General features: G+C 36.2%; 1 protein-coding gene across 1 annotated transcript; it reads right to left on the bottom strand.

The window, feature by feature from the left end:
• Positions 1-9,386: 9,386 nt before the first annotated feature.
• LOC124943075 (putative disease resistance protein RGA3) lies at positions 9,387-12,848 on the bottom strand. The gene has a single exon (XM_047483637.1). It carries the CDS (start codon positions 12,846-12,848, stop codon positions 9,387-9,389), a length of 3,462 nt encoding a protein of 1,153 aa, XP_047339593.1.
• Between the last annotated feature and the right edge of the window lie 1,511 nt (positions 12,849-14,359).

Here is a 14,359-nt window from a genome sequence, read left to right as displayed (position 1 = left end):
CATAATCGGGTGCAGCCAAAATCCTAGAGAAAAGCTACAGCCGTAACTGCGTCCATCGGATGAGCACTGAATTTTCATTCAACGCTCTAGAGTCCGCGTAGCCCGCTGCAGTCAAAGGCACGTGCAAACGTGAAGCAAACTGATCGACTAATGCATGTTAGCCAAAATGCCAACCGGACGCGAACAAATGCTAACGAACCGCTTCGCGTCCGCGTTCTCATCTGAAACGACGTCGTTTTGGGCCACCACTGTCTTCTTCATCGCGACACCAGAGGGATAAGGATGATGTTTCATTCTTTGATTTCCAAAAGTAGAACTTTCTCCACAGTCAACCAAATCAGCTGATTCGAAAGCTGAAATGATCACCCTACTTCGTTGATCATTTCTGCTATTTCAATAGGGATGATTCATCCATATTTCGGTAAGTAGGATGAAGAACAACCAAAACGCTATTAATGGTTTTTGGTTGATTCGATCCACTTGAAGCCTCTACCGACTCAGAAAGGTTATAAATAGTCCCCCTCAACATTTCCAAAACCAATAGATAACAACTCAAGCCTTGAATCAATAGAAATCAAAAATCCGTCATTGAAGCTCAAAGCTTCGAGTTTTTGAAAATTTTGCATAAGGCTCTAAAGCTTATATCTAGGCATCCTAAAATATTCCTTAAGATGTAAGGAGTGTTCTTCAATCCTTGGTAAGATTTCAATCATCATTTAATTCATACTTCCAATTTGAAATTGAAAATTTTATATTTCAGTTTTCATAATCTTGTATCATGTCTAGTTTTTGAATTTGATGATTGGAAATTGATCTTATGATCATTTATGGACTTTATGTTAAAGTTATAATCGACCAATCGGTCTTAAAAAGAAAAACTCATATTTGAATTTTAAAAATCCAAATTTCGAGTTTGTTGTTCTTGGGCTAATCCTTGAGAATCACAATCTAGAAAGCTTCCCAATATGATTGTAATGATGTTGGGAAACTGTTTGGATCATGTTTGATCCATCCCGATCATGTTTGATCAAAATAAATATTTTTAAAATAATTGAAATTTTGAGTTCTTGATTTGATCCAAATGAACAGTTAGTGTTCTTATTTTGGTATCAATCAAGTATATGAGGTACAAAAAAACTATTGGCTAACTCCTTTCACCTCAAAACAACTTTAAAATCAAAAACTCGATATTTGGCTACAAACTGTTTTGAACAAATTGATCATCACCCATGTTCATTGATATATTACGATGATGTTCTAAATTTTATTGGGAGCTTTGTGAAGCTACCTAGACCCTTGGATTGAAGAATTCAAGCATCTAGAAAAATTACAAAAATTTTAATTTTGATGTTCTTAAGGACCGGTAGGTCCAACCGACGATCGAGAGATCCGAACGAGGATATTCAGTCTCAGACCGATAGGTCCGATCGAGGCTTGTTATCTTGGACCAAGAGGTCAGATCTAGGATTGAGAACATCCGAACTTATAACCAATGGCTTCCACCCAGGACAAAGGAATCTCGACCCCGACCGAGAATTCCCGAACCTAGGACTGATGAACTTATCTTAAGTTTAACCCATGACTATTGGTTTTTTACACCCCGACCGATAATCCCAGCCAAGGACCGAGAGTCCTTAACACCTCAATTGAGGCTTCTTAGCCCGGACCGATGGTCCACGACCATGACCGATGAAAATGAACCCAAGGCCTAGGACACCGTCATAAGGCCTCTTTGGTTCCCATTTTTAAAATACAAAATATTTTTATAATTTTGGAACCTCAAATCATTTTCTGAAAATCCCAAAAAAATAGAATATGCTTTCAAAATATTTTTGGGATATTTCGAAAAATAAATATTTTGATATAAATGCTCGTTTGGGATTTATGTTTAAACATTAATGCCTTTAAATGATTGATGTTCTTCATGTACTTTCCTCCATAATTTATGATCAACAACAAGTATTAGTATTTAAATAATTATTTTTACAATTTTTTTAAATAACGCATAAATTTTATGCATGCTTAGGTCCGGAAGAATAATCTGTAAAAATAAAACGTTATACAACATATTTTCAAAAAAGTCAAATTTATAAGTAGTGGTTGTTTTTAAAATGGGTACTGAGAATGAAGCATGAAAGCCATTTGAGGTGGAGTTTCTAAGAGGAATTACTAAAGAATCGATAGAGACAAGGGAGACTAGTGAAAAGGATGAAACAAAAGGTCATGTAGATGAGGGAGATACGGATCCGGAAGAGAACCTTAGCTCCAACTAGATAGCGCGAGATAGAGACCGTGGGACAACCCGAGCTCCGAAAAGATTTGGCTACTCCGATTTGGTGGCCTTTGCATTTTTTTATGGCCGATGAACTACAAGATTTAGAGCCGAGATTATTTAGAGAATCAATAGAGAGAAATGAGATAACTGAATGGAAGTGCGCTATGGCGGAGGAGATGGCATCACTTAACAAAAACGAGACGTGGAAATTGGTAGACAAACTCAACAATTAGTGGGTAGTTGGTTCAAAGTGGGTGTTCAAGTACAAAGAAGGTGTAGAGGATAGTAACAAGTCAAGATTTATGGCGAGATTGGTAGTTAAGAACTTCACACAACGCGAAGGGGTCGACTTTAATAAGATCTACTCCCTGGTAGTGAAGCACACGTCCATTCGTGTGTTTCTAGATCTAGTGAATTAGTTTGACTTGGAGCTCGAGCAAATGGACGTGAAGACGACATTTATTCATGGGAACTTGAAGGAGAACATCTTCATTACGCAATCTGATGGGTTCGTCAAACCCGGTAATAAAGACAATGTATGTCTCCTTAAATGCTCGCTTTATGATTTGAAACAATTTCTAAGACAATGATATTTGCGCTTTAATGAGTTTATGGTTCATAACGATTTTGTGAGAAGCAATTTCGATAGTTGTTTCTATGTCAAGTGGGTTGATGGTTGCGGGGTCTTCCTATTGTTATACGTGGATGATATATTGATCGCATCGAAAAACAAGATAGAGGTTCGATTCAAGAGTTTGCTATGGAGTGAGTTCGAAATGAATGATATAGGACCGATAAAGAAAACTTTGGGGATGGTGATTGAGCGGGATTATAAGAATTTGTGGAATTGAGTCAAGGGTTTTGAGGCTCAATTTGGTGTGCCTAAATGTTAGGTACAAAAAGAAGAAGGAAGATATGTGCGATTATTTGTTGGATTAAAAAAGACATTAAATCACATATTGGTTAAGATGTCAATAAAATCGTATTAGTATGAAAATGTCAACTAAATTGTCACGAGATCATATCATGATGGAGATGTCAAAGATATCACATGATCTTTACCATAATTATAAATTATAATATATATATATATATATATATTATAAACGAGAAGAGAGTGTGAGACTAAAACCTAGAACAAACAGAGAGCGAGTTAGAGTTTGTAATCTCTATTATAAGTTATAACTCTACTAAATTAATTTTTCAAAAATAGGACGTAGGACATTATTGGTCTGAACCTATGTAAGATTATTGTGTCGTTATTTTGTTTTTTCATACTTTTACGCTATTGTTCTGCATTCCACTATGCTTGTTATTATTCCGTTTTCATTTTTAGAGTAATAGTTTTAACCACATTACTCATTTCTAAATAATAATAAATAATTTTCAAGTATATTATTTATTCTAAATCAATATTAAAACTATATAAAAATGTATCAACAATTTTTGTCTAAACTTAAACTCAAATGCAGCTCGGAAAATGTTTTCAAACTGATGGAATTGAGATTAATATTGGATTTGACTAATATTAATATAAATAAATCTTTCACCCATTCTGTGAGGTAGAGGAGGTTTAACTATTAATGAAAGCAAAAGTGTGACATTTTATGGAGGCGTGAAAGGACGAAACAAAGCAGGACATCTGATTGAAAAGGTAAAAAACACGAAATCTGGTTGGGCAGTGAAAAAACTTTCTTATGCATGGAGGATCGAACTTATGAAAACCGTGGTCATGGGCATAACTGGCTATTGGGTGCAGCAGATGGTCATTCCGAAGAAGGTAATGAAAGAGCTCGATACGTTGATGAGGAACTTTATTTGGGAAAGTAACGGAAGAGGAGGAAAAAAAGTCAAATGGATCGTTCTCTGTAAACCGAAGGATGAGGGAGGTATCAACTTGAAGAACTGTATTGAGTGGAACAAGGCTCTCACCTTCAAGAATCCGTGGGTTTTGTAGCGCAATCAGGAGTCACTATGGATCAAATGAGTGCATACGAGGTTTATGAAATACGAAATCAACATCTGGACCTGTAAAATTCATGAAGGTATGAGTTGGTCTCTAAAAAATATTCTTAAACTAAGAAGCGATATTGCAGATCTTTATGACATCCGGCTAGGGGATGGGAAATACACTCTATTCTGGCACGACCCCTGGTTCGAAAACCAGTCTATCATCCACAAGGAGGAGTTTCAAAATACCCGCATCAGAAGGGACTGCACAAAAGCAAAAATTAGAGACATTAAAGACATGAATTTGGACTCACTCCTGAGAAGAAATCTAGAAGGACAGATGATACTTGATCATATAAGTAACATACAACTACACGATAGACCGGATATTCATGAATGGAAAGCTGAGGACAATGGGAATCTGGTATCGAAGAAAATATGGGAGGTAACCCGGAAAAAAGCGCAGAAAGTAGATTAGACTCCTCTTGTATGGTCAACGAAGATTATCCTTAGACACCAGTTCATCCTATGACTCACCTTCTAGGAAAGACTTAACATTCGTGATCGTATCATCAAGTATATGAGCATTCCGAACGCAAGCTGTCTTTTATGTAGAGGAAATGAAGAAACCATAGATCACCTATTCGGGAGCTGCTGTATTGCTTCAAAGCTTTAGGACAGATTCTATAAAAGTTTGGAGCTGAATATTTTCCCAAGCGAATGGAATAAAATCAAAGATACAACACTACTCAAAGCCAAGGGAAATAGATTTGCAACAAGCGTGTTTAAGTGCGACTTTAGAGTAGTGGTGTATAACATTTGGTAAGAACGGAATGCAAGGGTATATGGCAGAACCCGCAGGAGCGTTGAAGAGTTATGGAAATATATTGTATCGGATTGCAGCGCCCTCGCGGGAATGTGGACAAGAATTCCAAGCATAGAGCAAAACTGGAATATCTATAGGAACTGGAATTTATCGTTTTTTAAACTCACTAGAATTTAAATCATTGTAATTAGATAATCATTTACGTTTTTATCTTTTTAGTTTTTATTCAGAATGTTACGACTTCAAAATCATTCTAGGCCTGTCTAGAATGATCTCTTAAACTCTTGTTTTTTTTTTTCATTTTTGGGAATTTTTAATGAAATAACACTAAGTTGTTTTTCCAAAAAAAAAATCTGATCAGAATTTTAAATAATATACAATAACTATTCATAAGAAACAATTAGTCCATTTAAAAATTCTTACTAAATCTAATCAATCTATACAAGATGGTCATTTTAAGGTTAGAAACTAGCCATTAAACTTAAAATGTTAATAGTGGTCTTATTCCTTAACAACCACCTTTGTCATTTGAGTTACTTAATAGGTTATTGTTTAGAATCTAGATAAATATATATTCATATAATATCATGTTTAAAAATAAACAAATTTTAAAAAGACAAATTCTCATATAAATCCAAATTCAAATCTAGACTCACATTGAAGTTAACAACGAGAGCCCTTGTTACCATACACACACAAATTCGTTCATCATGTAGTGTTATTTCACGCAAAAACATCATTTAAAACAATTTACCAACCTGAAGGCAAACTCTTGGAATAATATCTGTAGGAGCATGTGTGTGAAAGTACTAAGGTTCGGAACTATTGCTCTGATACCAAATTGTTACGCCATAAAATACTAAATTTCCTACACCTATTTCAACGTGATTTCGAACATAAATGTGGAAGCGCTAGGGTGTCTATTTGACATGATCATTAAAATGGATGATATAAAAGTCGATCATACGGTCTCGGTCCCTCCTTCCACACGCATCTCATGCACCATGCTTGACTCCAAATCTTCCTTCACTAGTCATAAAAACCGTGGCTGGGGTACCTACACCACACAAGCATAGTGAGTCTAAAGACCCAACAAACATTTAAAATAAGACATTTTACTGCATTGCATCCATGAGGGTTTTTAAGGGTATATAATCAGAAAATCATGTACAGTTACATCTGAGCCATATTGGGACTCTTAGCCTAGAGAGTTAATCCTCCAAGGAAGGCATCCATCCGTCAATTTCGTCCGCACATATTTGGAATCATACTACCAAAGCTCATGCCGGTAGCCATCCTCCCCTATATCCGTTAATTCCTTTGAATCCATATCCCTTATATAAAATAATCATTCTTTATAAATTATGGACATATAATGAAAACATACTTTGAAAACATTTTGCATCGTTTATATAAAATACATGATAAATAGCATTGTGTGGGTTTAGAAAACATTAAGAAAGAGTACTTGCCTAATAATCCCTCATTTGCAGGATCATCGGTCGGACCACTCGGTCCTGGGTTCCATTATCCACGGTCCTAGATCTCTATTAAGACCGGAGATTTCTTGGTCTAGAAAAGTTGATTTTGGGACGTTGCACCTATTGTCTTTATCTATTGATCTGCCTCAACAATTTCATAGATATTAAGTTTTTTAGTTATATATTATTGGTCCATCACTTTTATCTCTAACTCATTTGAATTTATTTTTCAATGAGTTAGTGATCACTACTGTGTAGATCTAAGATTGCGATTTTGATTTATTGAAAAAGTTTATTAGATATATGTTGTGGAAGAAGATCTAATCTAAATATCTAAGCAAGATATTAATGCATAATCGATCGACTAAAGATATAAGTCATTAGGTTATACCTTTGATGCATGAACTCGGTAGATCTTGCAGTATGAAAAAATAAGAGCCCCACATGTTGCTCCTCTAGTCGGTCTACACGAGTCCGTTTAGATCTTGTTGCCTTCGATTGCTAGAACGAGAGAACAACAAAGACAATCTTATTGTCTCTTAGAAAAAATGTGTAATATCGCGGAAAAATATTTCTCTCTCGGAAAATTATATTTCTCTCTAGTTGATTAAAATGAGAGATGGTAGATTTGCATCCCTAGAGAGATTGTCTGATTTGCTAATTATAAGTATTCCCTCTTAGAATATCAAAAGACAAATCTTTGATATTCTTCCTTCTGTTTTCATAATTAATATTCTCATTTATGATTATTTTATTTCATAAATAAAAGCATAAAATAAAATAATATTTATAATTACCTGTTTCCGAAATTAATTTCACCAATAATGATATTTGTCATAAATAAAAACAATAAAAATAATATTTCTAATTATTAATAATATCTAATATATACAATAATTAGAAATCATTCTCACTTAACCCAACTACTTTCTAAGTATGTGACTAATAGGACCCAATTATTATAGCTATAGATTTAAACTCATTAATCGTAGTTAGTTTCTAGCCAAACATTACGACTCCTAAAATAATTGGATTAACTGACTTAACATTTAGGTTTCGGCGTTAATTGTCCTATCCAAGTTTAGTCATTGCACACTATTTCAGGATATACCCGGATTCAAGTTAAGAACAAGATCCCTTATTATCCAATAAAACTTAATAACGGCAATACCAATGTCGACGACCACTCTTTGAACCTCCGTCGTCGAAGGTTTAAATCGCAATATCGACTGCCTCTATAGTTGGTATTATCCTTTTTTGTTTCTTGTAGTGTTTGACTTAATTAGTTGGTTGATATTGATAAGTGTTTAAATGTGACATTCAATTTAACATAACCATATTCCTTTTGATATGTGTTGGCACAAGAATTAGAACCTTTAAATTCCAATGGTCTCCATATATAGTTGATAAAAAGCATTAGATACCACATCTTATCTCTATATATTAAGTAAGATGCTAACCAATCAATCCAACCCCCTTATAAATACCCTTTGAAGAGAGAACGAGATCGATGCTCGTTCAATAAAGGCTCGAGTCGATTTCAGGCAATAGGAGACACAGGTTCCCAATCCTGAAACAGACAATCGGGAACACATGGGCTAGTCAACGACGAAGTTGAAGTCGTTGTTTCCGGAAATTGAAGACATACTCTAATCCAGTTCCTCTACCAAACTTAGTTTGAAATGTACTAGAATTTGATGAAAATATGAAATGTAACCCAAAATAATATTTGATTAAAAAACTTACTAAAATTTGAGGTTTTCTTTGAAATGATGAGTATACCCTTGATAGAGTATTCAAGAAAAAACTGTTTTATACATTGTTATCAATCATAAGTCAAGACTCTCAATAACAGATCATTTACGTTCTTCACAAAACAAGAATTCTAACTCTCACCAAACTGTAGACATTTTCTGATGAACAGATAGATCTAACTATATATGCATCAAATGAAATACGTAAATGTGAATATGCAAAAGGAAATTAGATCAAATCCTTTTATAGAACATTTGGCTTTTAGCGGTTGGGATTCGTATAACTTCACACCGTTTTACCAGCAGAGTTCTCCTGATGCAAAAGATTATATAATGTGAATATGACCATTATATAATGGATTGGAAAGTATCTTTTTTGGTTTTAAAAATAAAATCATAGAAATAGAGCTGCTCTACGTACTAAATTTTGGGTATGCTCTGCTCTTGGTGTTTGTTTTCCAATAGATTATCTATCTACTCTCAACTTCAAGTAAACAAGAATTAAGAAACCAATAGATTACAAAATTAATATAATTATTTAGGTACTACTTCTTTGATGAGTCTTCTACTCCTTTAAGTTATCACTGTATGGTCCAACTCTATATAAACAAACAAAGAAACAAATAAACAATTGAAAGTCACAATCAAATTATACATTGCAGAGAAAGAGGAGAAGAAAACATACAATGCAGTAACAGTAATGCAAGCAGCTGGAGAATATCCATGTGGATTTAATCTGCAGACTAGCCTACTGACTGCGAAAAGCAATGACACGTTCAATTTGAAAACAGATTCTAAATCGACTTTATCGTGGCGGTTATGAAGATGAAAAGAAGTCACATACAAGTAATGTGGATAGGTGATATTCCATCCTCCTTCATAGTATGTACTTGAAATCATTCAAAGGATCCTTTCTACGTGCCCCTGTTTGCAGCCAATAATAAAATAGTTGAAGAATGCGATAAAGCTTCAATTATTAAAAAAAAAAAAAGAAGTTCCTCTTTGTTGAGCATTCGACTCTTTTAGGATGTCAAGAAATTTCTTACAAGTCATTAATTAATAGATGAATATGTACCTTCTAATTGACTCTTCTTCTTCTGCTATTCCTCCTCCAATAGATTATTTACAAAGAAGTTCTCAGGACCAAGTCTGGTTCGTAGGGGACGCAGGAGTGCGATAACATCGTCCGCTTCTTCTGAAGACACCAACTTAGGACAATCTTCAATCCACAATCTCTGTAGTGAATTATTAATATTGAGGTTTCCAAATTCCTCAACTGATATCATCAACTCCGGACAATCTATAATCCACAATTCCGTGAGAGAGTTGATGAAGTGTTTGTTCTGGCAGCCACTAATCTTTGATATCATTCCCTCATCAAACAAACGCCTTAATTTCTTGCACCCCTCGATAGCCATAGATTGAAGAGATTGGAAAGTTGAGCGTACTCTTCCTCCTCCTAATTGTGCTTCATTATTATTATTATTATTGTCCGCAAGGGTTGGTGTCTCATCATCAAACATTAATGCAGCTGGAAATAAGACACTTCTTTTATTCATCCTATGAAGTTCGAGATGAGTGAGAGCAGTAAGATTTGAGATGCTATATAACAACTCATCCGAACATTCACCCTGAATACGTACAACTTTAAGTGATTTGAGATGCGGTGGCAAGGCCCCTAGCTTTGGGCAATACCATATCTCAATCTTGCATAGATTAGGCAATAATTCGGCACTAGAAATAGTAGGAGACACCAATTCCCTCAAATTCTTCATGCTAATAATAGTAAGGTTCTTTAGCAAAGGGAATAACACTACTTCAATTCCATTCATCTTGTTGTTGACGCTGAATATGTGCTCCACATCATTATTATTCAATCTATCAAGTGTGAGACGAGTGAGACTACCATTAAAATTAGAGATGCTATATAACAATTCATCCGAACATTCACCTTCAAGGGTTACATCTTTGAGTTCTTTGAGATGAGGTGGCAAGGCTCCTAGATTTGGGCAATCAGATATCTCCAGCGTGGATAGATTAGGGAATGCTCCAGTACTCCAACAGCTAGGTGACACCAATTCCCTCAAATTCATCATCTTCCAAATCTTCAATTCCTCTAACAAAGGGAATAGTACTATCATTTCATTATCAACGCTGCTACTAGCAATAGTACTAAGCTCAAGGCGTGTTAGAGAATGATATGATTTTCGCACCCATTTAGGGAGATTCACACCTCTGTAACCAATCATTTTCAATATCTTCAGCTTTGCAGTTGAAACCTCTAGAGCTTCACCAATTTTCTCATCTCTAGTACTCTTACTCTCATTGTCATCAACTTCATCATTAGATCTCCATTCCAACTCCAATTCATTGATACTCGTCTTTTTAGCCATACTTACTTCTCTTGCCTTAGATGCATCTCTAACACTTCCAAGATTCTTAATTTTAAAAGATCCACCGATATTCAATTCTTTTAATTCATCAAGTTGGCAGTGTCTCTCCTTGTTGCTTATCACAAACAAACTTAACGTCTTCAGATGTTTCAATTGCCCCATCCCTCTAGGCATATATTTTAATCCATCACAACCCTTCAAATAAAGATGTCGTAGGTTAATAAGGTCTTTCATATTTCTGGGCAAACTTTCAAGCTTAAAACACCAATTGAGTTTCAAAGTCTGTAAGTTCAAAAGATCACAAATACTATCAGGTAGTGTTGTTATCTTTTTATTACCGGAAATATCTAAGTATCTAAGATGTTTTAGACATCCCACATATTCTAAATGCAAATATTGATATTGCACATTGCAGCTCAGTTTAAGGACACGTAAAGCCGAAAGTTCCTTCAAGACACTCAAACAAATCTGCTGTATTTTGACATTTCCATAAACATCTCTGCCATTGAGCATTAGTGATTGCAACCCTCCAATTTTCTTAAGAGAACGAACTGATATTTTGACAAATTCATCAACCATTGTAGATACATGACGAATTTCTGGGCTTAAACCATCATTTGAACTATTAGCATCACACGTAAAACATTCATCTTTCATAACAGATTGGGAAAGATCATGCATAAGATCGTGCATCTTACATGTTTCATAAAGTCCAGACCAATCTAATTTCTCATCTTGAAAAAAATATCTCCAACACAACTCTTTCCAAATTGTATTCCCAGTATCTTCAACAACCTGGTTTTTAATAGTAGGGATTAAATCATGGGCCATCCACAATTGGATTAATCTATCTTTTTTAATTTCAGCATCCTTGGGAAATATAGCACAAAACAAAAAGCATCTTCTCAAATCATAAGGGAGGTCATAGTAACTCAACCTTAGAATGGGCAAAAGATCATAGTCTTTATTTTGACATATCTCCCATATCTCACTATCTCTTATTTTAAACCATTCATTTATTTCACTTTTGAAGCTCAATTGACTTCCCAATGTCTTGACAATTAAGGGAACACCCATACATTTTTTAGCTATTTCTTTTCCAATATCAACAAAGTTGGGAGTTTTTGGTGTTCCACACATAAATGCACGCTCTTCAAATAGTAGCCAGCAATCCTCGTTAGAGAGCAATGATATCTGAAAATGTTGAACCGTTTCCATAATTTTTGCCACATTTCTTTTCCGTGTCGTGGTAAGGATAAACGCACCATTTGATCCACAATCCAAGATAGATCTTAATTGGTCCCATGCCTCAAGATTTTCCTTCCAAACATCATCCAATACAATCAAATATCTTTTCCCGCTCAATTTTTCTCTAACTTTTTTCTGCAATTCTTCTGAGCGTGCTTCCGCCTTTTCTTCTAAGATGGCTTTCATCACCAATTGAATATCAAATTCATCAGAAACACAAACCCATATTTTGGTTTCAAAATGCTTAGCAATCTCCTCGTCATTGAAGACCGTTTGGGCGAGTGTTGTTTTACCAAAACCCCCAATTCCAACAATTGGCAGAACAGATAACTTCTTGGCAACACTAACACTAGATGTATTGACCAGAATATCAATAATCTTTTTCTTCTCCTCATCTCTCCCATAAACTTGATTACAACTAGAAAGAGACATGGTTTCACGCCAACGACCAGTAAACTTAACTATTTTTGAGTCAGGAATAGATTCACTCAAACGTAACATTTGGCGCTCTGAAGAAATTTGGTTAAGCTTCTCTTGAACATCCTTAATTTTGTGACCAACTTTTAGACGTGTTCTAGTACTGTTAAAAGGACGGGTTATTGAGTTGGTTACCTGGATCAGGGTTGAAGAGGAGGCATTACGCCTGTTCACTTGAAGACGAAGATCTTGAAAGGTGCACTCATCCATGATTTCTCGAACCTCATACGCCACATCTTTGAGCTTCCGCAACCAATCTTCCGTTTGTTTGTCCTTGTCCTGCACGTTCTTTCTCTCTGCATCCTCAAGTACGGCACTAATTGAAGATAGCGTGCTGGATAGCTTTTGAACCTCTTTCTTAAAACTCCAAAACAACGAGAATTCATCCTGAATCAGAGGTGCCAAGTTTGAAAGCAATCCACTGATTAGAGCTGCATCAACCATGTTGGTTTCTCTCTCGATGATCAATCAGATGAATAAACTTCTCACAAATGTTATCTTGTGTCTACTGAATAACAATCATTGAAATTAATCACTTACAAAATGAACTTTCCTTTCCTTTTCGTGTGGACCATACAATAATATAAACCACAATTTCTTTTGAAATATCTGAATATGAATTATTGGCAATCTTAAGAGAATAAAGTTAGTTTATTATTACTATTCAAGTTATAATTTATTCTCACATGAAGAATTAAGTATAAATTAATATTGAAAAGGTTTAAATTTAAGTTAAAAAATATATAACACTAATTTATATATAACCCTTTTTTTCTCTGTTTTCTCTAACCTTTCAAATTTAATTAGGTATACCATGCCTATTGTCACAAAGGCAATTATGCAGCGGAATTTTTCTAAGTTTTTCGCCCTTGTGCGGCCTGTTTTGCGCCCCAAAACAGTCAGCCAAACTCCGAGGTTCACTTCTCACAAAGAAATAAACAACTCACTCAACAATTCTGCCCAGACCCACAATGATAAATCAAACATTCAGCAAAGATAAACACACACAACAATTACGGGCAAACGCCCAACTCTGTAATATATTCACTCACAAATATCGGTTACAAAGAGGCTATAAATTATCAAGGCTGCACACAAAATGACACTACTTGTGGGGATATTTTTCTATCCAAAAATCCAACAAAACCCAACAATTCGTCTTGTGCAGCTCATGACATATTTATAGCCCTAAGAATAACAAAGTGGGAAACCTAGAGACTCAGGCAGCCGCCTTGGCCAAGTCCTTGCTGAAAAAGTCATCCAAGACTTGGCCTTCCGAAAATATAGGGTCTTGACCGGGCCCTCCCGAAATACTCGGTCGTGGCTGAGACTTATTCCATGTTTGACCTAGCGACGCACTTCTCCTCGGTCGCCATGTGGGTCGGATCGGGTACCGGTCCAAAACCGGCCAAAGGCCCGATCCATGGTCGAGGCCTAACCCATGCACAATGATCCGGCCCATGTCTGAAATACTCGGTCCTCGGTCTGATGCTTACACTTGGTCAGCTTTCCCCCTCGGTCGGATGCTTCCGCAAGGCTAACCTTCCCTCGGTCTGATGCTACCTTCTCCACACTTTTCCCACCTGATGCCCGCACACTCCATGCGCTGGCTGTTGTTACTCTTTCGGCCCTAGGTCGCACGCACGCGACCCCACTTCGGCCTCCACTCGGTCCCGGCCTTCCGCAATCCGGCCCCCGACCTACATTTCGCCAACACCTCTCTCGGTCCTGGCATTCCACACTCGTGCCACGACGAACGCATGCTAACATCAATCTCTCGGTCCTGGTACTCAACCCTTCGGTCCGGCCAACGCATGCTAACATCATTCTCTCGGTCCTGGTACTCAACCCTTCGGTCCGGCAAACGCATGCTAACATCATTCTCTCGGTCCTGGTCCTCAACCCTTCGGTCCGACAGCAACTTTGATTACTTAGCATTCTGGGGCCAGTGCCGC

The sequence above is a fragment of the Impatiens glandulifera genome, chromosome 6 (genome assembly GCF_907164915.1).
Source record: "Impatiens glandulifera chromosome 6, dImpGla2.1, whole genome shotgun sequence".
NCBI lineage: Eukaryota > Viridiplantae > Streptophyta > Magnoliopsida > Ericales > Balsaminaceae > Impatiens > Impatiens glandulifera.
This window is presented reverse-complemented; position numbering and strand designations above follow the sequence as displayed.

What these genes read in the sequence shown, in the direction of transcription:
- LOC124943075 (XM_047483637.1), bottom strand. Translation starts at nt 12,848, where the DNA reads ATGGTTGATGCAGCTCTAATCAGTGGATTGCTTTCAAACTTGGCACCT.